Source organism: Hypomesus nipponensis, chromosome 18 (genome assembly GCF_054491055.1).
Source record: "Hypomesus nipponensis isolate SF chromosome 18, ASM5449105v1, whole genome shotgun sequence".
Taxonomy (NCBI): domain Eukaryota; kingdom Metazoa; phylum Chordata; class Actinopteri; order Osmeriformes; family Osmeridae; genus Hypomesus; species Hypomesus nipponensis.
This window is the reverse complement of record NC_140378.1, coordinates 4,487,492-4,510,058: the sequence shown is the minus strand read 5'-3', so window position 1 is coordinate 4,510,058 and position 22,567 is coordinate 4,487,492. Positions and strand designations below refer to the sequence as shown.

At 43.8% G+C, this 22,567-nt stretch overlaps 2 protein-coding genes across 5 annotated transcripts; both read left to right on the top strand.

The window, feature by feature from the left end:
* On the top strand, positions 1-10,055 carry tp53inp2b (tumor protein p53 inducible nuclear protein 2b). Of its 4 annotated transcripts, XM_084680794.1 has the most exons (5): positions 1-293; positions 4,498-4,873; positions 5,694-5,912; positions 6,093-6,249; positions 6,449-10,055. In XM_084680794.1, the coding sequence occupies exons 2-5, from the start codon at positions 4,750-4,752 to the stop codon at positions 6,714-6,716; spliced, it is 768 nt and encodes a 255-aa protein (XP_084536920.1). In that variant the 5' UTR covers positions 1-293; positions 4,498-4,749; the 3' UTR covers positions 6,717-10,055. The 4 variants fall into 4 exon arrangements, with proteins under 4 accessions (XP_084536920.1, XP_084536919.1, XP_084536921.1 ...); XM_084680793.1 differs by having other exon boundaries at positions 1-289; positions 5,694-6,249; XM_084680795.1 differs by lacking the exon at positions 5,694-5,912.
* A 1,867-nt stretch (positions 10,056-11,922) lies between these two features.
* ggt7 (gamma-glutamyltransferase 7) lies at positions 11,923-18,427 on the top strand. Its single transcript, XM_084680342.1, has 16 exons — positions 11,923-12,032; positions 12,481-12,994; positions 13,259-13,485; positions 13,651-13,802; positions 14,041-14,158; positions 14,432-14,499; positions 15,203-15,276; positions 15,566-15,759; positions 15,983-16,070; positions 16,234-16,361; positions 16,481-16,569; positions 16,677-16,829; positions 17,114-17,231; positions 17,653-17,790; positions 17,900-17,999; positions 18,250-18,427. Exons 2-16 carry the CDS (start codon positions 12,775-12,777, stop codon positions 18,423-18,425), a joined length of 2,043 nt encoding a protein of 680 aa, XP_084536468.1. The 5' UTR covers positions 11,923-12,032; positions 12,481-12,774; the 3' UTR covers positions 18,426-18,427.
* Positions 18,428-22,567: the final 4,140 nt, after the last annotated feature.

Sequence of the window (22,567 nt, the reverse complement as noted above, 5' to 3'; positions counted from 1 at the left end):
TTGTACGTTCTACATTCTGATCCGCGGATCAGCTGGAGGCAGCAATAACAGAGGGAAAAAACTGCAGGGGAAAAAATAGACCAAGAGTAGGAAAAAAATCTGCAGATGTTATTATCTTGACATCGGTGTAAATTCAGGTTTTACACGAAGCCCTTCTTCTAAGAAGAAAGCCTTTTATTTTGTATTATGGTGTTTTAACTACCTCACTAAAGACTACCTAAAGCTGTGCTTTAAGAATTGTTGTCGTTTCTACTGTGTGCTCGTTTACAACTTGAATTATCTTGCAAAGGCAGGTAAGCTGTTATATTTCATATTATTTGATTGTTTTACTCTCAGTAGCCTAAAATTGTGATGTCAGTGGGTATCAAACGACAACAGTCCTTGCCGGTGGTGCATACCTCAGATCTGCATTACAAAATGCTAATCAGATTGATGATTCATATTTCGAATCCATCAAAAACTGATCAGTTCATATTAAGACATGATTGTTTGCAAAACTAGTGTCTGCTACGGTAAACTATGCATTCTGCAAAAGATAGTCGATAGAGCACCTGGACATCGGTTTATAGGTCATGAAATGATTTAGTTCTGTACCAATGAATGGGTTTCGGTTAATCTTGGCCTATTTATAAATATAAAAAAACATCCTGTTGACAGCAACAAAGGCTATGCTGCGTGTAAATGCCACTACGCTTTTCCTGCGTTTCAAGCCAAATTTGGTCACATTCATCTCTGTCCTATCAACGTCGTATTAAGCATAATTACAGTTGTATAACAAATGGGTTCCTTCGCTTTGGTCTACTACTGTTGAGCCAATCTGTCATTGGTTGACCCTTCAGATATCCGTAGTTGGCGCTGTCAAAAGGACTCGCAGCTTAGAAGGATAATTCATGTTGAACATGACCGCTATTGACAAGGACGTGTTCCTTGTCCTTTTGCTCCCCTGTATCAATGCAATGTGTCGTGTAAAAATGTAGAAATAGCTTCAGGATTCATCACAAATGTAAACATGGCTTATCTCCTTCGTTGTACAGTAGTAGGGTTTTCCATCGACATCTAGCTGTTTAAATAGCTTAAATGAAAACTAAACCATTAAGAATATGCAGCCAATGTTATATAAAATACCAAAGGAGATGCGTTCAGAGGTTGAAATATTTATTTATGTCAAAGAATCTATTTTTCTCTCTCCTGTTCCTTTCCTTTTTTCCTATTTAGTCCAGTAGGGTGGACCGATAACAGCATCAGTGACGTTAGAGTCCTTCGTCATCCAGCCTTGTTTTTATTTGCCAATCTCCTCCCATCTGTCTGTGCTCCGCCCATTTTAAAATAGCCTTTTCAAAGCTGCAATAAGTGACTGGAGAATATCTTTCCTAGTTGGACCATCAGAAGGGCTTTTGGATATACCATACGGACCAGTGTGTACTTGACATACTGGAGTCTTGGTCAACACCAATTAGGTGTGAAACACCTATTTATTTTTATGTTTACACGGGATCTTAATCTCCTTTAGATTTTTCTGTCTGGCCTATGCCATTTTAATGTAAGAATATATATATTGATATATTGAATATATTATTGTTGTTGCTGTAGAATGATGATAAGATGTGTCACAGGCCACGTATTATTGCATTCATTCGTTAAAGCAACATGTAGTTCTAATACTGGCCAAAATATGTTACGTTTGACTTAATCCTGTTCCACAAATGGGCCAGAAAATTTTCAATAGACATTGCTTTATTGAATCTGGATCGACTGAATGATGAGACATTTCCAATTTCTTTTTATTTTTTTCTTCTTTTTTTTCTTCTTTGAATGGGTTGGTGGTGGTGGTTAAGGTGGAGGAGTAGTGGGGGGATTAGGCTAAATATCTATCTACTGTATTCAGCTCTGGAAAAAAATAAGAGACCACTGCACCTTTTTCTTTCCTTTTTAAAAGAGTTGAAAAGGACAATTTTGAGGGAGGAACAGAAAGGTCAAATTTAAGAGGCCACAGCTAATTTTACCTTTTTGTTCCTCACTTTTTTTTAAAGGAAAGAAAAAGGTGCAGTGGTCTCTTATTTTTTCTACCCAGAGCTGTATACGCGTGTGTGTGTATGTGTATGTGTGTGTGTGCGTGTGTACATCCTGTCCACCTTCTTCAGATAGTACACAGCTCACATTTGAGCTTGATTTGTTTGGTAGACTCACTATTTGCGACAGTCTTATGACTTGGTGTCTGACTCTTAAGGAATGTATGATAGCATTCTCCCTGCCATGGCAAGGGCTTAATTATTACTGGGCTCTTCTCAGCGTCTATGGTGGTTCCTCACTATCTCTCTGACGATTTCACCCATCCACCACAGAGCTTTATCTGACGTTCTTTGAAAGCACATGTAAGTCGAGATAACCAGTCAGAGCCCTAGGTTTTCATTGAGCTGAAAAAAAGCTTTGTTTATCAGCCTAAAAGGCAAGCTCAAGTGTTTATGTATTTGTTCTCAGAAATGATGATTGAAAGACTCGGACGCACAGTTACACAGAGGCACAGGCTTATACGCATACACACGCCCCTTCAAAACACGCTCTCTAACAAAGAGTGATGTTGATGGATAGGAGATCGGAGAGACGTTCTCAGGGAAACTGAAACACAGCCTGCCTGACCTCTCTGGTTTCAGACTTAATGTGTGTGTATGAGTGTTTGTCCTTACCATGTTCTCTCTGTTATTGTGACCTTGGTGTCGGCGTCACCATGGGTACCGGTCAAGTGTCACCTTCCATCCATGCATTCATGCATAACCTATCCCCATCTTAAAGCTGCATGAGGTCAAATTATCAAATGAATTCAAACATGAGAAACAGCGCCCCCCAATTATTGTCTGAACTTCCATGCTTTTCCTCCAGCTTGAGCTTGATTGACAGATGTTTCACAAACAAAGCCAAGGAGAAAAGCCTGCCTCCCCAAAGGCGATTGGCTGGAACAGGATTGTTGGAACATAATCCGCCCAATAGTAGTGAGCCGCTCCAAAAATGTGAAGTTGACCTACCTCTAGCACTGAACTGTCCGTTAAGCTAAACAACTCTCAGAGGGCCTTGTTAGCTTACACAACATGTTGATAGGGGACAAAACTTGTATTTTTTTTTCTCTTACCTATTGTACCTTTAAACAATTTTGTTCTCCTCTGGACTCCAATTGAGTGACTGAGGGACACAAAAGGCCCTCAAACTTAACTGTGGCTAGTATAAAACATCATTTCAGAAACATTGACACAGAGCAATTTATTTACTGCTGTGAACTATGTCAGTTATAATAACCCTGATGAGTCTTTATGTCTGCCTGTCTGTCCTTTTATCCCAATTGTCGCGGTTAAAAGCTTACACATTATACACATAAGACTGGTTTCACATACTCCTTAATGGCTCAGAGACTTTTACTTCCCCTCGGCATCCAGTGAAGCCTACACGTCCAGTGAAGCCTTTTAAAAACACTGTAGGAGGATTGATAGCAGTCCCCGGTTTTGTTTTGACACGCAACTTTTCAAAGTGTGTTTCCTGAGCGATGTGACTTGCTTCAACGTGACACATGCCCCCTCTCTCCATCCCTCCCTCTTGCTTGTCCATCTGTCCAGAGTCTTTGTTTCCTGGCTGCTGTTCTGGGTAGTGGTCATTCCCAAAAGGGGGGAGGGTGTTGAAGCATTGTTACTTACTCATCAGAAAAATGTCTTGCTAGCTCCTCATTAGTGTATTAAATGGCTTCCTTTCCTCATCTCATTTCCCTTGTTAGAGCGCTATAGTGGAATCTTGAATTTCTCTAGCAGGGCCCCATCTATTCATTAGCCAACTAGTCTTTGTTTATGCACTTGCTCCTTTGAGAGAGCCATTTATAGATTACATGTGGTGTTTTTTTGAAGGTAGAATGTATTGTATCTGGCTAAGAAATTAGTTTTTTACAGTTTAAAAATGAACATGGTTAATGAAAGTACTGGAAACATTTGCCTTCACTGACTTCTAATGACCAAATAGCATGATAGAGGTCCCTAAATGATGTCCTGAATAATCTAATATTGGTATAACTATGTTAACTGCTTTCGAAAACAAATAGACATGCTAAATTGACCTTTTCATGGCATTACCTTGTCAGAGTTGCAGACACTATATACTTATTATCTATTGGTGCATAGATACTGCTTCCACATACATACATCAAAAAAGAAGAACGTTTATTTTACGTTAATTACAAGAAACGGTTAATTCCTCCGGACTCTTTGATTTTTTTTTCTCAAAACCCGACGTAGCACGGTCCTGCCCTGCTCCTCTCCACCTTGACCAATGTTCGAATTATCCATCAAAATGTATCAATTCACCATGAAGGAATGAAAAACATTTATTTTCCCTCACTCCTGGCACCAAAAAGTCATAAGACTAAAACCATGCTGTGGATTGTGAAGGCGTGATGGCTAAAGATCTGCACGTGTTTCTCTGTAAACTGACCAATGCTGCCATCTGTCTTTTTTCTCCCTCCAGGCCTTTGCTGTGAAAACCAAGTAAAACCTTACATTTGCACTACGGGAGCCCCCAAGTCTACCAACGCCATCCAGCAAAAAAGGGCTGAAAGTGAATGAGTCTGCTAAACATCGTGCTCAAGTAATAAGCAAACATAACTAGATCCATTCAAAAGGCAGCTAGCTTTTCCTTTGGAGGAAGACGACCACACACAGGACCGAACCCTTCTACAGCCGACCTTCACACCTGCTGCCGTCGACCTAAGGTGGAGCGATGTTCCAACGTCTGAGCAGCCTGTTCTTTGGGGAGGTGGAGGAGGTGGCCGCAGAGCTGAAGGGGCCCAACCCCTGCGTGACAGAGGCTGATGAAGAGGGGTGGATGCTGGTAAACCTTCCTGGTAAGTCCTCCTCCTGGAAGGGTGGAGGGGGTTGACCATTAGGAAAGGTTGTTTTTGTGTCGGGATAGAGATCTGGGAGGGTCGCTTCCGTGGGAATCTGACGTGATTAAGTCAAAGTCAAAGGTCAATATGACCAGGCACCGAAAGAAATGTGTTTAGCGTTGCTTTCATGTCAATAGTGACGTCCATATCTTATGTCATATATTTTTGTGCTTGGTGTGGGATAAATGGAAAGGGGTGGGGCTTACAGTTGGTTGGTGTGGGGTGGAGGAGTGAGGTGGAGGATTGCCACCTTATTGGAGAGGGTGGGCATAGTAGGCAGGCGACAGGTAGCTAGATTGACTTTTAGCGTAGGCAATGTGTAACTGGAGATGCCATCTGATGACCAATGAACACACCCCCTACCGTTCAATTCATTGCCTTGCTGACCCCCCCCTCCCCTACCCCCCCCCCCCTCCTCCCTTAAAAGCCAGAGGACAGTGCCAAGCAGTCGTTACACAACTTCAAACTAGTAGCTGACATGACCACAAGGTTCAAAGTTCCAAAATAACTAATGATATTATTCCTATTTTCTATGTTTTGTGTTGTTTCCTTACCCCCCCACCCCTTTCAATTTTATTTAAATACCCTCACATTCCCAACACTGGTATGTGTGTGTGTATGTATGTGTTTCTATTATAACGGTCCCTCATAAAATACACCCTACCTTCCAACCTGCATGATCAAATTAATTCTACCTCCCTCGCCTTACTGGTTCCTTATCCTAACCCTATTTTAATTGGCCAAACCCTGTCTGGTCCCATCCCTTCCGTACAATCAGAGGAAGCTGATTGTGTGATGGTAGATGGTGGAAGTGAGGTGCCATTGATAGCACAATTGCTCCCTCAAAACAACCAATTAGATCAATCCGACACGTCTTCGAGGACTGACTCCCCCGACCACGTCCCTCCCCCACCTCAAAAACGTCGCAGAACACACAAACCTCGGGCACAAACCTCTGAATCCTTGTGCTGCCCAACCGCTAGCCTGTTAGCCTCAGGTGTGGCTACACCCGTCACCTTGCCCAGACGGGCCAGACTCTCCACCCCTTTCAGCCCATCTGTGTCCCCTGGTTCTGGGAGTGAGTGTGGGCGCAGTGTGGGTAGCAGTGGGGCTGGGTCAGAGAGAGGCTGCATGGACGAGAGCTGGTTTGTCACCCCTCCCCCCTGTTTCACTGCAGAAGGAGCCACAGCAGAGACCAGCCCTATGGAAGACCTTCTCATAGAACACCCCAGCATGTCTGTCTACGTGTCCACTGGGAACATGTCCATGGTCTCCAATGGCAACCTGTCCATGGTGGGGGAGGAGAGCATCTCCAGCCTGGCAGGAAGTGTGAGGTGAGGACGACACCTTCTAGATGTTTCCTTTTAGCTTTTACCTCTTTGTCTGTCTCGTAAAAGAGTCTTATGCGTCCGCCCGGTGCTTTTGCGTCCTGACAAATTCTATACCACTCCATTCTATACCAGAAGCTTCTCTGCTCACGGTGACCAATCCTTTTCAACGCTCTTTGTCCTCAACCTCCGTCTTCCTCCACAGTCGTGTTGCTGAGCCAGCAGCCGCCCCTGCCACCCGGGGCTCCATGCCTACCAGGGTGACCCGTGGACTGGCTGCCCAGGCCGGCTCCCTGGCCAAAGTCACCCAGGTGGCCAGGGTCCAGAGGGGCAAAGCCCGCACTGAGAGGCGTCACCTGGGCCGCAACCGCATCCAGCGGCAAAACCGCACCAAGGAGCAGGGCCCTCGCCACGCGGCACACGCCAGAAACACCTTCCTGCACCAGCCCAGCCAGCGCAATTTCTGCCACTGAGCCTTCATGTCTGTAGGGGCTGATGTTTACTCTGAATATTAGTATAGACACAAACCCCAACCCAGTAACACACACATGTACACGTTAACACATACATATACATGTAAACATAGAGTAACACCCTCTTTAAAAGAAACATTTGACATAGTATAAGACATTGTATAAAGGTAACAACATGTTATTTAGATATACTTGCTTAATTGAAGCATGCTACACAATCCCATCAATTTATTTCCCTAAAATTGTTATTTCTCCACACACTTACTGAATTTGGTCTCAATTTTAACTCATAGCCTCACAAATAGTTTTTTCACCCTCACATTCTTCTCAGTCTTGAAGGAACAGGCTTTTCTGGAATCATCCTTTTAGAGGAAGCACGCAGTAACTTTTTCTGACACTGCAAGGTTCCAGTGTGGTCCTCCAGAGAAACCTATTTAGTAAACTATTATCTTTCAAGTTTAGAGTTTCTAGGTTTTGTTTCAGTTAATCGTTGGTTTAATTAAATGACTTCATAGAAAGAACAATACCGTGTGTAGTGTGAGGAGGAAGACAGACCTTTGAGTCTCTAATGAGTGGCCTGCCTTTCAGTCCATTCTCTGTACAGTGAGAGAGAGAGCGAGAGAGAGAGAGAGAGAGAGAGAGAGAGAGAGAGAGAGAGAGAGAGAGAGAGACAGACAGACAGACAGACAGACAGACAGACAGACAGACAGACAGACAGACAAAGATAGTGGAGAGAGAGACAGAGAGAAATGGAAAGAAAGGCAGAAATAAATCCTGTTCACAAAACAAGCCAAGTAATTCTCCCTGCTCTCACTCTGTGTAGGGTGAAAGTAGGTAGACTTAGGTGTTGTGCAAAACAAACTAAAGAGGAACACAAAAAAGTAAACAAATTATTTTTACTTAAGATAAGGTTTTCCAGTTTGCAAATGGTTTCCATGTCAGCATTGCCCTCCATAATGAAGCGCTGTGTTGTGGCCTTATCTTATTTGCCAAGAACACAAGTAGTTGGCCTACACCGACATCCACTGGCACTGTTGGTGTAGAGCAGCACATAATCACCTTAATTAAGGATGTGCCGCTAAGGGAAACATCATTTTGGTCTTTAGAAACGTCTGTACATGTTGCATAAAAGTAGAGTTGGCCCTAGACACAACAACAGCTTTCTTATAGCATTCTTAAGCGAATTACTTTCCTGTAATTAAACTGCCTGTTTGGTATGGGTTACATTTGTAGATTGTAAAAAAAAGATAAATTGTGTATATGAACTTTCTGAACTCATTTAAAGGGACCATGGCTTACCTGTAGGTTGCAGGGGTATGACATGTAAAAGTAGATGCAGGGTGCTATGGATGGACACTCTTTCTTTTGTTTTGTTCCGTTTTTTTCCGTCGTTGTTTGTTCTGAAAACACAGACTATTTTTGCTTCCTGTCGCCATTTGAAAAAGCCTGTTCCTGAAAGTCATGAGGAAGGACGATGAGTAGCCAACAATCTTAACAAAACTGGCACCGTGAAATACACGCGGCACATCACAAACCCCTCAAAAAGATGAGAAGAAAAATATGCCCTGCTCACGTTCATTATTTGGATGATAAGATCTGTGTTCTGTGACTAAATCATTAACCATCGCGCTGACACTGAAGACAGTTAACATTAAAGTCTTTCAGTCGAATCCTTTATCATAAACTGATAAAAGGGCAATAATGGAGAGACACTAAGGGGCTCTCGGTCACACACACACACACACACACACAGCCCCACACACACACACACACAGCCCCACACACACACACACACACAGCCCCACACACACACACACACAGCCCCACACACACACACACACAGCCCCACACACACACACACACACAGCCCCACACACACACACACACACAGCCCCACACACACACACACACAGCCCCACACACACACACACACAGTCACACACACACACACACACAGCCCCACACACACACACACACAGTCACACACAGTCGAAAACACACACACAGGCACGCACGCACGCACACACACACACACACACACACAGTCACACACAGTCGAAAACACAGGCACGCACACACACACACACACACACACAGTCGAAAACACACATACAGGCACGCACACACACACAAAGGCACACACACACACAGTCACACGCATTTCTGGTCCTGCTTTTAAAGTATTTAAAGGACTTGCTAAAGGACAAAGAACAATCTGTCCTTGCCTGTTTTGTTCTACCCTGTACTTGCCTACTGTTCCTCTCTACCCTCTTAATCTCTCTTTTTCTAGCATTCTCTCTTTCCCTCTATTGTAGTTCTTTCTCTCCCTCTCTCTCCTCTTTCTCTGTTCCACTCTCACCCTCTCTCCTCTCTCTTTCTGCCCTCTCTCTCTCCCCCTCTCTCTCTCTGTCTCTTTCCCCCTCTCTCTCTTTCTGTGTCTCTCTCTCGCCTCTCTTTCACATCCTGCCCTAACAGTGTCCTCCACCTAAAGATCCAGCTCACTGACATGTATTCAACTATTATAGTAACTATGGTGCTGAAGTGTATATGAATATATACTAAAGTTTGTAAATTATTTGAGACATGGATGTAAATTTGCACTGTCATACATTTGCTTGAGTCTAAGTTTTAGCTGTGTGCCGTGCAATGTTGATCTTTTTTCATTTGGGATGTTTGACGTTTTTTTTTTCCTTTCAATCGTTATAGAAAGTCTGTGTGTGAAAGGTTGTGTGTTGACACATAAAAGCAAAAAAAAAAGTTACATATGAAAAATGGTCAAATATCTTTCTTGTAAATATTAGATCGCAGTTTGTGGTGCTCCATGCCATTTAATGTAAGAGCATTGTCAGCCTAATCTTTAAGAATCCTTTCTCTGCCTCACCTTTCAATAGAAAACAAAAGGGGTCTCTTAGTAGTCTGAAAGTTACCCTTCCCCCAGCTCCTGTCCTTGATTGAAACTGAGATGCATCCTGTTTCTCATGCACGCTTGGGCCCTCGTTTAGTTTGGTATGTTTGGTCGGATACTGCCCTCTAGAGGCATAACGTGTGGAATACAGGATAGAGGGGACGTACGTCAGTAGTTTTGAGGATGTACGAACAGTGGAACGACCACGTCGATGTGTTCGGAAAATGGGTACAGTTGGAGGGTGGAGGTCCCGTGTGTTTTAATTATTTCCGTCATATAATATACTGAATTATTGTTTGTTCTTTCAGCTGATTGTTTTCTCACCCCTCTGTGACAAATCGCAGATTTTGCAGTTCTGCCAACTCACTTGTAAATTATTTTTGTTTTATTCAGAATCTATCAATCTCAACATATAAAAGGTATGATTATTCATATTTTTCCTTTCTGTTGCTGTTTTAAGATGGATAAAGGAATATGTCAATTACAGCACACTTAACACACACACAGGCATACACACACCAACACAGTACATACACAAACATAAACACACACACACACACTCACAGTGGTCTCCATGCATCCTTACTTTTGGGAGTAAGCTGAACCAGTTGTGCCTCTGAGGTCTTCTGTCGGAAAGAGGCGTAAACGAGAGACCACAGGGGTGTGTGTTTGTGTGTGAGCTCACATCGTGTGTTTGTGTATGAGATTACGCTGTGTGTTTGTGTGTGACATTACGTTGTGTGTTTGTGTGTGAGATTACGTTGTGTGTTTGTGAGAACACACGTGTGCTTGACCACCCTCCTCACGATCCACCACTACAAGCCTGTTTTCAGATTTATCGTTTTTTCTCTCCGTCACACCTCTCGCCCAAATGTTATCTCTGCGGTTTTGTGTAGTAAGTGTGCAGTGGGTGATTCATAAAAGGTGTGGATCAAGGATGGCAATCATCCAGAGGATGAGGGCAGGGCCCCTTGGTTTGTGTGTGTGTCATGAGAGGTGTGAGTCTGGGAGGGGGGTGGAGGAGGAAGCAGATTCTGTTAAGTCAGAAATTAAATGTATCAACAACAAAAACTAGAGAATATATGCTTGTATTTTCCCATATAGTTACTAGAACAGTCATAACACCTTGCATCATGTTTAAAAAAAGGAAGGTGGTTTCTTGTCTGGGAAGTATTTTTCTATACTGCTTTGTGCTCTGAAATGATGGCAGCTTCAAAACACAATGGGGTCCCCTCCCTATAACATCTGAATGAGTAACACACCTCCCTTATAAAAAACATACAGACATATAAAAAGATTGGTGTATCTGATATCTATGGTGATTGTGCCTTTCACTAGTTCTGCATGGTTTTTGTGATGTTCTGAATTTTCCATCCCTGGACCTGGTCCTTTCACAGTGAAACCTATGCAAAACCAACGGGTGGGTTTACAAAGCATCCATTCCGCAAAACGCAGGTACCAGACACACACAAAAAAAAGAATAACAACAATAAATACTCAGGTTGACACCTGAATCTCGTCTTGTCATTTCAATGTGTTTGGGAGTGGGGGGACAGACTGTCCAATGAACAGTTTAGGTTAGGTTTAACCAAACATTATATTTGTACATAATGTTCATGGGTGTAGTCTAAAATTCCAGGTTCATCCTGAAATTTGTGTAACAATGAAGGGTGTCTTTATGAATAATTAATCAACGGTTTTCATTATATTGGCAACAATTCATCATCCAGCTTCAAATGATGCAATGACAGCCCATCAAACCAATACAAACCAATGCAGACCACGCAGAGAGTAAAACACAACCAACTCCTTGTTTATTAGCCATTCCTCCGATTGGATTAAGTTGTTGAAGGAAACCAGATTCTAGGTGGTTTGGGTGAGAAGGGTAGAAGGCTACGGTGTGCAGATTTACTGAGGACCTGCTAAAGAGAGGTCCTTGAAATGCAAAGAAAGGTTGTTTTTTGTTTCCCTGACACACACACACACACACATAGTGACACTGAATGACCTGAAATTGGAGTAGGAGCCATAGCTACCCTAACCTACTAAAACTTGTTAAACAACTCTTTCAGTTTCAACCCCCTCCGGTTAAAACAGCAATGGGCCCATTGTGAACAGGCAGGCTGCCGGGCATGTAAGCCTAAATAGTCTGTCGTTTTTTTTCCATGAGCCGATGTTCAGTCACCGACTGACCGAATGTTATTTCACATTTCATATGCGATTCCTGTCCAAAACAATTTTTTTTTTCCGGAGACGCACCTGCAACAACCTGCACCTTTAAGACGGTGACATTCCCCTGTGATGTCACTGATCTGAGAGATCTGTACCGTGTAGGCTACTGCTGTTGCGAGAGAAGCCGCAATGTTATGGCTATTTTTATTTTAAAGCCAGATGTATCTTTATTCTAGAAGGTAAGTCTAGTTGTTACCAAGAAGCCCGTGTATTTTCTATTTGATATGATATTCGTCTGAACATGGCATAGGCTAGAATAAAACCCGATGCGTCAATTTATGGCTGAAATGACGGTGGCGATTGGAGTGCGCATCTCACATCGCCTGTAAATCACATTAGCATCTATGTAGTGTTATATATTCATTCGTGCTGTGATTTTGTCCCACGCACATTGACAAGGGCAGGTAAAGGATGGACTGTATACGACTAGCAACAGGGCCCTTCTTTTATGAACAACAGCTAGATTATAGCTGCGTGTTTGAATGTCAACAATGGAACCAATTGCTATTGCCTTAACATTTTAGGGTATTCGTATGTGTTTTGTGTCTGCATTTCGTTTTATTAAGAACGTGAACGATGCTCCAGGCAATCATCACGATTAGTTAATGGGTCTCCCTTCATCCACAGGTACTTTGAGGGCTTAGGAATGGATACAAAATGCCACATCACTCAAACGGAACTGGGAAGCAATGTCCCGAGCAGTAACATGTGTTTTTTACAAGACCTTAACCAGTAACAACCCATTATAAAGGATCAGACCAGACTTAAATATACAAATTCCTGGGAAATATAATCGAGTCATAGCTCGACTGTCAATAGACAGTATAGCCCATAGTCTCCACGTTCTTGATCAATACTTAAAAACGAAGGTGGAGAAACATTTTGATTCGTTCATTGTATGACTTTGGAAAATTGGCGACCATGTACAACCCCGCCAACGACGCAGGGGCTGGCTATTCCAGTGGAACCGTGGCAGAGAAAGATGCTAGCCAGGAGACTACATTAGGAAGTGCCTACTCACCGGTGGACTACATGAGCATCACCAGCTTCCCCAGGCTTCCCGAGGAGGATGGGCTTTCGGGAGAGAACACTTTAAAGCCACGCAAAGATGACGACAACTTTCTCAGTGAGCAGGACACAGGTAAATGACGGCGTCATGCTGTATAAAAAACGTGTTTGAGTAAGGTGTTCATTTAGCATTAAGTACTTTGTTGTTGAAATGCAGTGTACACACCTATTGTAGTCACTACCGTATGTGTGCTTCTCAAGTGTGGCCAATTGGAACTTCAGCAATACAATACTGACTTTTGGCTAATCCCAAAAGTCAATAGCATCATGTACACTTTGTGTGTGTGTGTGCTATCATTTCCAAACTAGTCTCTAATAGACTAACTGTCTGTCCCAGACCCAGACCTGTTCCTGAAATCTGCCCGCCTTCAGCGGCTTCCCTCCTCTGCATCTGACCTGGCCAGCCATGACATCACGCCCCTTCGGGAGACCACCAGAGACCCCTTAGCGGAGGACTGTGCCTGTCAGAGAGACGGCCTGACCGTCATCATCACAGCCTGCCTCACCTTCGCCACCGGAGTCACCATGGCTCTCGTCATGCAGATCTACTTTGGGGACCCACAGGTTGGTGGCCTTGGTGTGTGTGTGTGTGTGTGTGTGTATATAAAATGTTGTAGGTTATTTTTTCACACTCATCTCCCTTCCTCCCTATACCCACTCTTCTCTCTCTCTCTCTCTCTCTCTCTCTCTCTCTCTCTCTCTCTCTCTCTCTCTGTCTCTCTCTGTCAGATCTTTAACCAGGGTGCCGTGGTGACGGACGTGGCCCAGTGCACGTCTCTGGGCTTCCAGGCCCTGGAGAAGCATGGCTCCAGTGTGGACGCTGCCATCGCAGCTGCCCTCTGCCTGGGCATCATGCACCCGCACACCTCGGGCATCGGAGGGCAAGTGATCCATGCACACACCCCACACACGCTCAGTCCCACCCGCTTGTGTAGAGTGTGTGGGATTAGTAAATTATAGTTTTGTAAGCGTTGACTATCAACACACATTCAAACTATCATTTCCACCCAACATGAACCGAGTTGCAATGTATGGAGTTACTGTCCTTAGAAGTTGGTGACAAGTGCTTTCGGTGAGTTCATCAAGAAAACACGTTCATGGTTGGTTTGTTATCTACAGAGGAGGCGTGATGCTGGTCCACAATATCCGGAAGAACGAAAGCAGGGTGATTGACTTCCGTGAGACGGCGCCATCTGCCATTCAGGAGGAAATGCTGCAGACCAATCTTGACCTCAAGGTAGATCCCTCTAGAAGATTGACGATTTTGCACATTTACACAGTAGAGTGAGATGCATTTCCACTGCAATGCAGCACATTTATCATTGAAAGCATATCTCAATCATATTTATATCACAACACTTGGTCCTAGTGACTGATGGGGTGCAGGCTGACCCAGTAAACCCAACAATACACCTCATGCTTCATCTCGACCTTCTACTCATGTGATCCCGATGCATATTTGGGGAGGCATTGTGTAAGATGTCAATGTCTTCATGCTGTCATGTTCCAGCCTGGCCTTTTGGTAGGAGTACCAGGCATGCTCAGTGGAATGCACCAGGCACACCAGCTCTATGGAAGGTAATCTCTTTCTTTCTTTCGATATGTGGTCCATATCTGTCTATGTAGAGTCCAGTCCTTGTAGAACAGATCGCAGTTAGAGAAGAGATGGAAGAGAAGAGATAACAGTACGACTGTCACTAAAAGTAAATGTTAGGGCTGGAATACCACACAGGCCCTTCCAGCAGTGGTCTGCAGAGTGAACACTGAAACCACAGGCTATGTTTAAGCTGTCAACTCGAACCAGAAAGAAGGCTCCTCTCTTGTGATCCGAACTGCAAGGTCTACGTTTGGTAACACTATTATCACGTTAACGGGCTCAGTGAGTTTCCTGTGCCACTGAGCTTTGAGCTGCAATTACTCCAGTGACTTGTAATTATCAGTCACGTGGCTTAGTCGTTAAGAGTAGGGTGTTTCAGACAATGGCTGCAAATGATCATCCACTATTTATGATGTACATTCACAGATGAACATCTAGCTACATGATGCTAGGACTGGAAGAGTTAAGGGGGTTTGCCCCCCATAGAGGCCATTATAGTATTCAAACAAAGGTTTTTATCAGTGTCGACAACTGAAGAACTAATTGGTGTCTGTGTAAATGATCCAGAAGCATGTGTTGGCAGTGAAGAAAAATTACCTGCTTCATGAATCCTCGTATATTTGGTTTAGCAGAAGCTATGCATTTCCAAAACAAACCGTCTTGTGTGCCTCTTTTATTCTTTAGAATGCATTGGAAAGAGGTGGTTACTATGGCAGCAGACGTGGCCAGAAATGGGTTCAATGTTACCCATGACCTTGGTAAGCATGATACGTTGTTATACTTTCACTTTAAACCAAGCAATACTATCGCCTTGCCATATGTGTGTGCTGAAGCGGTCTTGGACTCATGATCAAATTTATGGATGACTCAAGTAGTTGTGTCAATATTGGTTTTGTTACTACAGTTTACATCCCAAAGTCTCCTGTGAAAGACCATTCATCGTGCAGTTCCTTCCACAGTGTGGGAGCATTTTATTATCCATGCTTATGAAGAAAGCCAGAAACATCGTTTTAGGACCTAACCTGTAACTGTCTGTCACATCCCTAGCTGAAGCTCTGTCTAAAGTGAAGGAACAGAACATGTCGAAGGCATTCCGGAATCTCTTTTTCCCCAACGGCCAGCCTCCCCTCTCTGGCGTGTTCACCAGACGGCTTGACCTGGCGGCCATTTTGGAGGCGGTGGCAGTCAACGGGGTGGCAGAGTTCTACAGTGGAAATCTGACACAGGAAATGGCTGCTGCAGTAAGCAAGCACAATTCTGTATCTTCATCACCTTCCATTATATAAGAAGTCATAAATACTGTATTGCAACCCAGATAGACTCTACCGCTATCTTTTAGTTTTTAAAGTATTTCCTAAACTCAGGCACCAGTTGGCCCTCTCTCCACCCTGCTCAGGAGAGAACCAGTTAATTCTAGTTTGAAGCACAAGAACAAAGGAACACCTAATTTCCTTTTTCTAACAGGTGCAAGCAGTAGGGGGCGTACTCTCTGAGGAAGACTTTGGAAACTACAGCATAGTGTTGCAGCAGCCTGCAGAGATTATCTACCAGGGTAAGGTCTTCATTTTTATGGACATCAGCGCTGTCTGTGTTCAGTTCGAACGCACACACCCTGTAGCTCGTTGCAGCCAGCGGCTAAACTACACCAGAAATGTTCATCCATTTTTCTTTATTTTCTTTTTTTTTTTTGTCTGGTTGTTGATGCTGATGTGTAGGGCACCATGTGATGGCCGCTCCGGCCCCCCAAGCAGGGGCAGCTTTGATCACAGCCCTGAATATCCTGGAAGGCTACAACATCACCAGCCAGATACCCAGGAACAGCACCCACCACTGGATTGCTGAGGTACTGCAGTTACGGCATCCAATGACAACTTTCTTTAAAAAATATTTATCTATATATTTTATTTTTTTATTACGGGCTGGCGTGAGCAGTCATTAAATAATGTTTTTTTTTTTCTCCAGTCTCTGAAGATCTCTTTAGCTCTGGCTAGTAGCCTGGGAGACCCCATGTTTGACTCCTCTGTCTCAGAAATAGTGAGCCAGATGCTGAGGTAGGCTCTGTTCGTATCTCAGTAGGCCCTAGTACTGACATGTTCATTGACCAACAGACCCTGTCCTGTTGTTGTCCTGATGTTTTGTTGTTCTTGTCGCGTTCCAGTAAGTCCCAGGCCGCACTCCTCCGTCAGATGATAAACGACTCCCAAGCGTACCCCCCCGGACACTACACACCCGCGTACGCCCTGGAGGAAGGGGCTGTGGCCAGTCAGGTCATGGTCATGGGCCCAGACGACTTAATCGTGTCTGTCATGAGGTGTGCCCTGCGAGAGACAACCTTCCGACCTAACGCCACCAAACTCATATTCAAGTGCTGTTTTTCCATCTGAACTTTTCATGGTTCAAATCCATCCTGTACATTGCTTTGCTGATTGCATTCTCTGAAGGGGGGCTTCATGTGACTGTCTCTAAGGTTTTAACCCACAGAGAGACATGGTACTATTATGGTAATCATGATTTGCAATTATTGATCACAAATTGTTTTTTTCTGCATTCTATCATAACCAATCCGTGTCTTACTGTTTGCACCTCCTTCGCTAGCTCCCTGAATCGACCATTTGGAAGTGGGATAGTGACTCCTTCTGGGATCCTCCTGAACAGCCAAGTTCTTGACTTCTCCTGGCCCAATAAATCCCAGAGCACGTCACCACCCAACCTGGTACTGTCATACGGAACTCCTAGATGCCTCTGTGTCAAACCATGTCATATTATGGATACAAAATCCCTCTGGAATATGAAGCCAGGAAGTGTGTACATTAACGTTGTTAAATGGATGCAATTTCATGGTTCCCTGGTTTTAGAAAATCGAAAGAAAATGTGTATACCTGCAGTTCATTTTTCCCTTCCAGTGGTAATGACTTTGATTTGCATGTTATGTAAGCTTTAAAGGGACATCTTTTGCTGCAGGCCTGGTTACCATTAGCTGTTGAGTGCCTGGTAAATGATTCATGCGGAATGCATTTGCCTAATGTGACTAAAAGCGTAATTTGAATGATCCTGTCAGCCTTGTCAGTTTTCACTGCGATGCTAGTTCAGCTGGTCTCGTGTGTGTGTGTGTGTGTGTGTGTGTGTGTGTGCAGCGTAATGCCCTCCAGCCAGGAAAGAGGCCCTTGTCCTTCCTCGTGCCCACCGTTGTGAGGCCTGCCCTGGGTCTGTGTGGCACCTACGTGGCCCTCGGCTCCTCCAATGGAGACAAAGCCCTTAGCGGCATCACCCAGGTATGAGCTGCTCATCGATGGCTTCACACCTCCAAACTCATTGTCATTTCATCGGTTCACGCTGAGGCAACCGACCATCTTAAACGTCTTCTGTTCTGATTTGGAACAGGTGTTGATGAACGTTCTGTCCTCACGGAAGAACCTGAGTGACAGTTTGGCGTTTGGCAGACTGCACCCACAGCTGGAGCCGGACACTCTCCTTGTGGACGGTGAGTAGCTCCGCCGTGTATTAGGGCTTACTTCTCTGTAGGTGTTGACTCGTCAGAATGCGGCGTGACTGCAGAGTTGCATTGCGGGGCCGTTAAACTGGTCGGATTCCGTGTCCCTTTCCGTAACCTTCTCCTCCGCCATCTCTGACGACTCTAACCCCATACCTTTTCTACCCCTGTTTCTTGGCCACATCTCATCTCTCACATATCCCTTCCCCACCTCTCTCTATCCCCCCCCCCCCCCCCCCAGCTGAGTTCCTGGCGGAGGACATGGAGCTTCTACAAGGCAAGGGTCATCTGGTGGAGCGGGTGGACGTCCTCTCGTTGGTGGAGGGCACCAGGAGGACCAATGACCTCATCATCGGGGTGAAGGACCCCCGCAGCGCGGACGCCTTGGCCCTCACCATGTCCATGAACATGCCCTAGCCCCTCCCCACCCCCCTCCCCCCCCCCCCCCCCACATCACCCACCAACCTCCCTCCTCCCAATTTCTGATGGAGGAAAGAGGGGGGGGGGGGAGATCTGGGAAAAGAGGTGCAGAAGGTTACACAGAGGTGCACGAAGACATATCAGGGAATTTGGAAAAGGTTACTGACGCATGCAAGTGGCAGGTCGGTATTGTCAACGTGAGAAAAAGAATCAAAGAGAGGAGTAGCAAGTGTGTAAGGACAAACGAGGGGACTGTGTAGTGGAGGAGGTATGATGTCCAAAACGGGCTGAAAGTCCACCAATACATGGAAAATGTGAAGTCAAAATGATATCACAGTCATATCAGGGGGAGGAGGAGCCATGAGTCATGGCTGAGGTTGGGATCGAGGGTCGGGATAAAGAGCTGGATTGGATTTCGTTATGGTGAAGGTGGGGGGGGGGGGAAATGTGTCATGGAGGATTGAGATGGTGTTGGGATAGGGCAGATCACCTCTCCAAGCTTGCAACCCCTTCTCCTCTCAGTCAGTGAGCGTAGAAAGCTGTTTGATGTGTTGCTTTGTCTTATACTAGGCACAGTCTACTGTCTATACACACCGGTGCACCAAAAAAACATCAAATGTACACATACACTTCGACTTAAATGCACACGACCCTACTCCATGACTTGGGGAGGAGCTCACCAAAGCTGGGTAACAGCACCTCAAACCCACTGCTTGACCTTAACCCTACAACACCTCCTCTATACTACCAGCTCAACGCTTTTTATGTTCTTCACAACCTCAAATATTAAAAGCCGGTACCAGTGAGTGACGATTTCAGTGGGAGTGGAGCACAGCTTATCTTTGTCAACACACAGATTGTATGATCACACCCAAAGGCTGTTACCTTGGCTCCTTTTATTAAAAGCTCTTTCGTTTTTTGCATCCATGCCAAATGCTAATTCATGAAAACCGCGCACACAGTTCTCTGGACGTCAGAAATATGACTTACCTTTTCAGGTCGGCAGGCCCCGCATTGGCCCCCCTTGCTCATCTTGATCACCTGATGACTGTAACGGTAGTATGTTGACTGTTATTTATTTGGGTCTGATTCTTGTAAATGTCTGAACAATCACTCGGCTGCCTAGCCATTTTAGCCACTTCCACTGAAACGGGATGAGGTACACGTCTCAGTTAGTGAGTGGAAATCTCGCACGAATGTCCTTTGTCACCACTTTAATATTGAATGTTATTTATTGTTAAAACTACTAATTTGAATATTGTTATTTATGGTAATCGGGGCATTGCTAGGAGTAGTTGGTGAAAGGCTTGAAAGATTTAGGGAGGGTTCTCCTTTTAGTACTGTGGTGAGGAAATGAAGGATTGATGTGCTTTGAATGCACTATGCTTGTGTGATGATTTGTCTTTTTTATATTAAGATTTGTTTGTATACTTTTGTCATTTGCACTGTGCAATGATTTAGCTTGAAATAACACTTATACAGAATTTATATAATGGCAGCATCTATTTTCTTCAACGTATTGAATGATTATTGCATTTTAAGTGTTGCTCTATATAGGCCTAACCTTTTTGTGTCATGTGACGTTCTTGCTGCCTTAACGGCCAGTTTCCATTTAAAATAAAGAGAAATAACCTCCCCTTCATGATGTACTGTTAAATCGGCTTTGTGGAGGTGCTTCCTTAAAATGCTGTTTTTGTCGTTGTCATCAATAAAACACTGCAAGGTCACATGATGTTGTTTGCCAAGGGTTAGTTATATTTGTCATATCTGAATTGGAGCGGAAATAAATACTAAACACGGTAAAATGTATTTACAAAATGTCTGTGTGGGAAGAAACACATGAGTTTCCTTTCCAGGTGTTATGAAAAAGGTATGCAAATATTCTTCTTTGACAAACTGAATATTCAAATCAAAGATTCATGCAAATATTATTAGTTGGACCATTCAATTTTGATTGGATGACACATTAATGGTCCGATCCAATAGAGTCAGAGAGAGATAATATATGGTCTTTTGAAAATCCAGAGTTCCCTTTATGAGTGAATTAATGAACAGTAACCCGTGGATCGTGCTGGTCGGCCGCACCACAGCACAAGCCCTGGGTTATTGTGTGATGTGCCACACTCTCTTGTGGTTTATTGCTTTAGTATATTATGGAAGACAAACAAGAAGTCCAACAAAACCGGTTCCTTTTTGATGTAATAAATACATTTATCAAGTTTGACCAGGGCATTGTTGTATCCAGTAGTCCTAGTAGCCTACGGTACTTTTCTTTTCCAAGTTGAAGGGGTGAAATTGGCCACAACATATTCTTGTTGAATACACTTTTATTTCCACTCTGAGACTCAATTACTGTAATAGAGAAAACAAGAAACACAGCTATCGAAAACATTTTGATACACATAACAGCTAAAGGGTGTGGTTTCATTTATGCTATGTTTGTTTACAGTTAAACATTACAATTCCAATCCTCACCTTTTTTTCTGCAAGGTTGTTATTGTAAGAAAGAATATGTTCTCTACCAACCTGCCTGGTACTGAAGAAGCGTCTCTTTTACCCAATTGCTCTGAAAGTGCCAAGTCAATGAAAGGAATTGTTAAGATCTAGTCGAGACAAGGTTAAGACAAAATCAAAGCATTTATTACACACGTGTGTGGTGCAGGTGTCTGTTACACTCGAGTCAAGTATCACAGAAGACTGGCCCTGAATACAGGAAATCAAGAGAGTATATGGTATCACGATATGGGAGGATACAATATGATTAACATATCCTTTGAAGGCACTGAAAAAGGACACTGCACGCTAAATAGCTTTTGTTTGGGTCTTTTGATAGAGCTCCCAGAAATGGCCTTGTCGTTCCTTTTCTTTCCCTCATACAAAGTTGCATGGCATTATACACTTCGGCAATATTGTGACCTCTGACTTCCTTTAGTGACCCAGGCCTTTCATAGTCACACCTTACAAAGACCCAACTTATGGCTATGCAGGCATAATAAAAACAGAATCATATCAATTTATCAATGATACAAGAAACGTAATAAATAGATAAGCATTTTTCTCTCCTGGACATAACCAAAGGTTATGTGCTCATAAGCTTAATATTGCAAGGTATAGATCAAACATTGTTTATCATATTCAAAACATTTTAAACAGTATGGAAATAATAAAGTAATCATTTTCTTTAATTGTTGTTAACTGATAAATGGTTTAAGGGCAGACCTCTTCAGTACCATGAGGCTAAAAAACAACAGGCACAATTATGGTGCAGTGACCCTACAAAACAATTTCAGATACATACTCCTTAAGAGCACATCTGTGTTGCATGTTTTGCAATGTGTTTAAGACAGGTCTGTAGAGAACCTACAATGATGATAGTCATTCAGGAAGAGCATAATGTACAGGGTTTTACATAGTGGCAGACTCTGGTTTGAAAGACGGGTGAAGAAATAAGAAGGGCAGCTACTGCATGACGAAAAAAAACCCACAGAAAAGACGTTAGCAGCCATACAGTATGCTGTTCTGTTCTGAATGGAAGCGAGAGGTAAATTTCAAATCATATCAATGTATTTTGAGGGTCAGACTGTCACCTGGTATCTGTCAACTGTCACCTGGTATCCACTTTGGGAAAGCCTTGTCTCCAATTCAAGGGCAATTTGTTGTGTTTCCTCACTTGGAAGGGCATCTAAAAGGGCATTTCAACAGGGTTTTTTCCCCCATCAGAAAGGCACAGGGAACCTCACGTTTATCTTATTGTTTATTCACTTATTGTATCACATACAATAGCACATGTTGTCCACTGGAAGGGGCCCTTCTCCATTAGAGCTCCCAACAGGGCACTTCGTGTTCTCTCCCTTGTAGGAGGACCCTATACAGCACTACATCCCATTTTCTTTACTGGACAGAGCACCCTTTAGGACACCGTCATGCAGGGGTGCCATAGAGAGCATTTCACAGTGGCACCCTTTTCCATCGGGAGAAAGACCATCTAGGGAATGAAGAGTTTAGACCATGGGCACCTTATAAGGCACAGCATCATGTTTCTCCACAGGAAGGGCACTCAAAGGCCCCCGCCCCCCCCCCCCCCCCCCCCCCCCACACACACACAGTCTCTAGGATAGGTCTTCATCATAAACAGAAGT

What these genes read in the sequence shown, in the direction of transcription:
- tp53inp2b (XM_084680793.1), top strand. Translation starts at nt 4,750, where the DNA reads ATGTTCCAACGTCTGAGCAGCCTGTTCTTTGGGGAGGTGGAGGAGGTG. An exon ending in GATGCTGGTAAACCTTCCTG is followed by an intron (nt 4,874 to 5,693) that starts GTAAGTCCTCCT and finishes CCGTACAATCAG; the next exon opens with AGGAAGCTGATTGTGTGATG. An exon ending in AGCCTGGCAGGAAGTGTGAG is followed by an intron (nt 6,250 to 6,448) that starts GTGAGGACGACA and finishes CTTCCTCCACAG; the next exon opens with TCGTGTTGCTGAGCCAGCAG.
- ggt7 (XM_084680342.1), top strand. Translation starts at nt 12,775, where the DNA reads ATGTACAACCCCGCCAACGACGCAGGGGCTGGCTATTCCAGTGGAACC. An exon ending in CACACCTCGGGCATCGGAGG is followed by an intron (nt 13,803 to 14,040) that starts GCAAGTGATCCA and finishes TGTTATCTACAG; the next exon opens with AGGAGGCGTGATGCTGGTCC. An exon ending in GGACACTCTCCTTGTGGACG is followed by an intron (nt 18,000 to 18,249) that starts GTGAGTAGCTCC and finishes CCCCCCCCCCAG; the next exon opens with CTGAGTTCCTGGCGGAGGAC.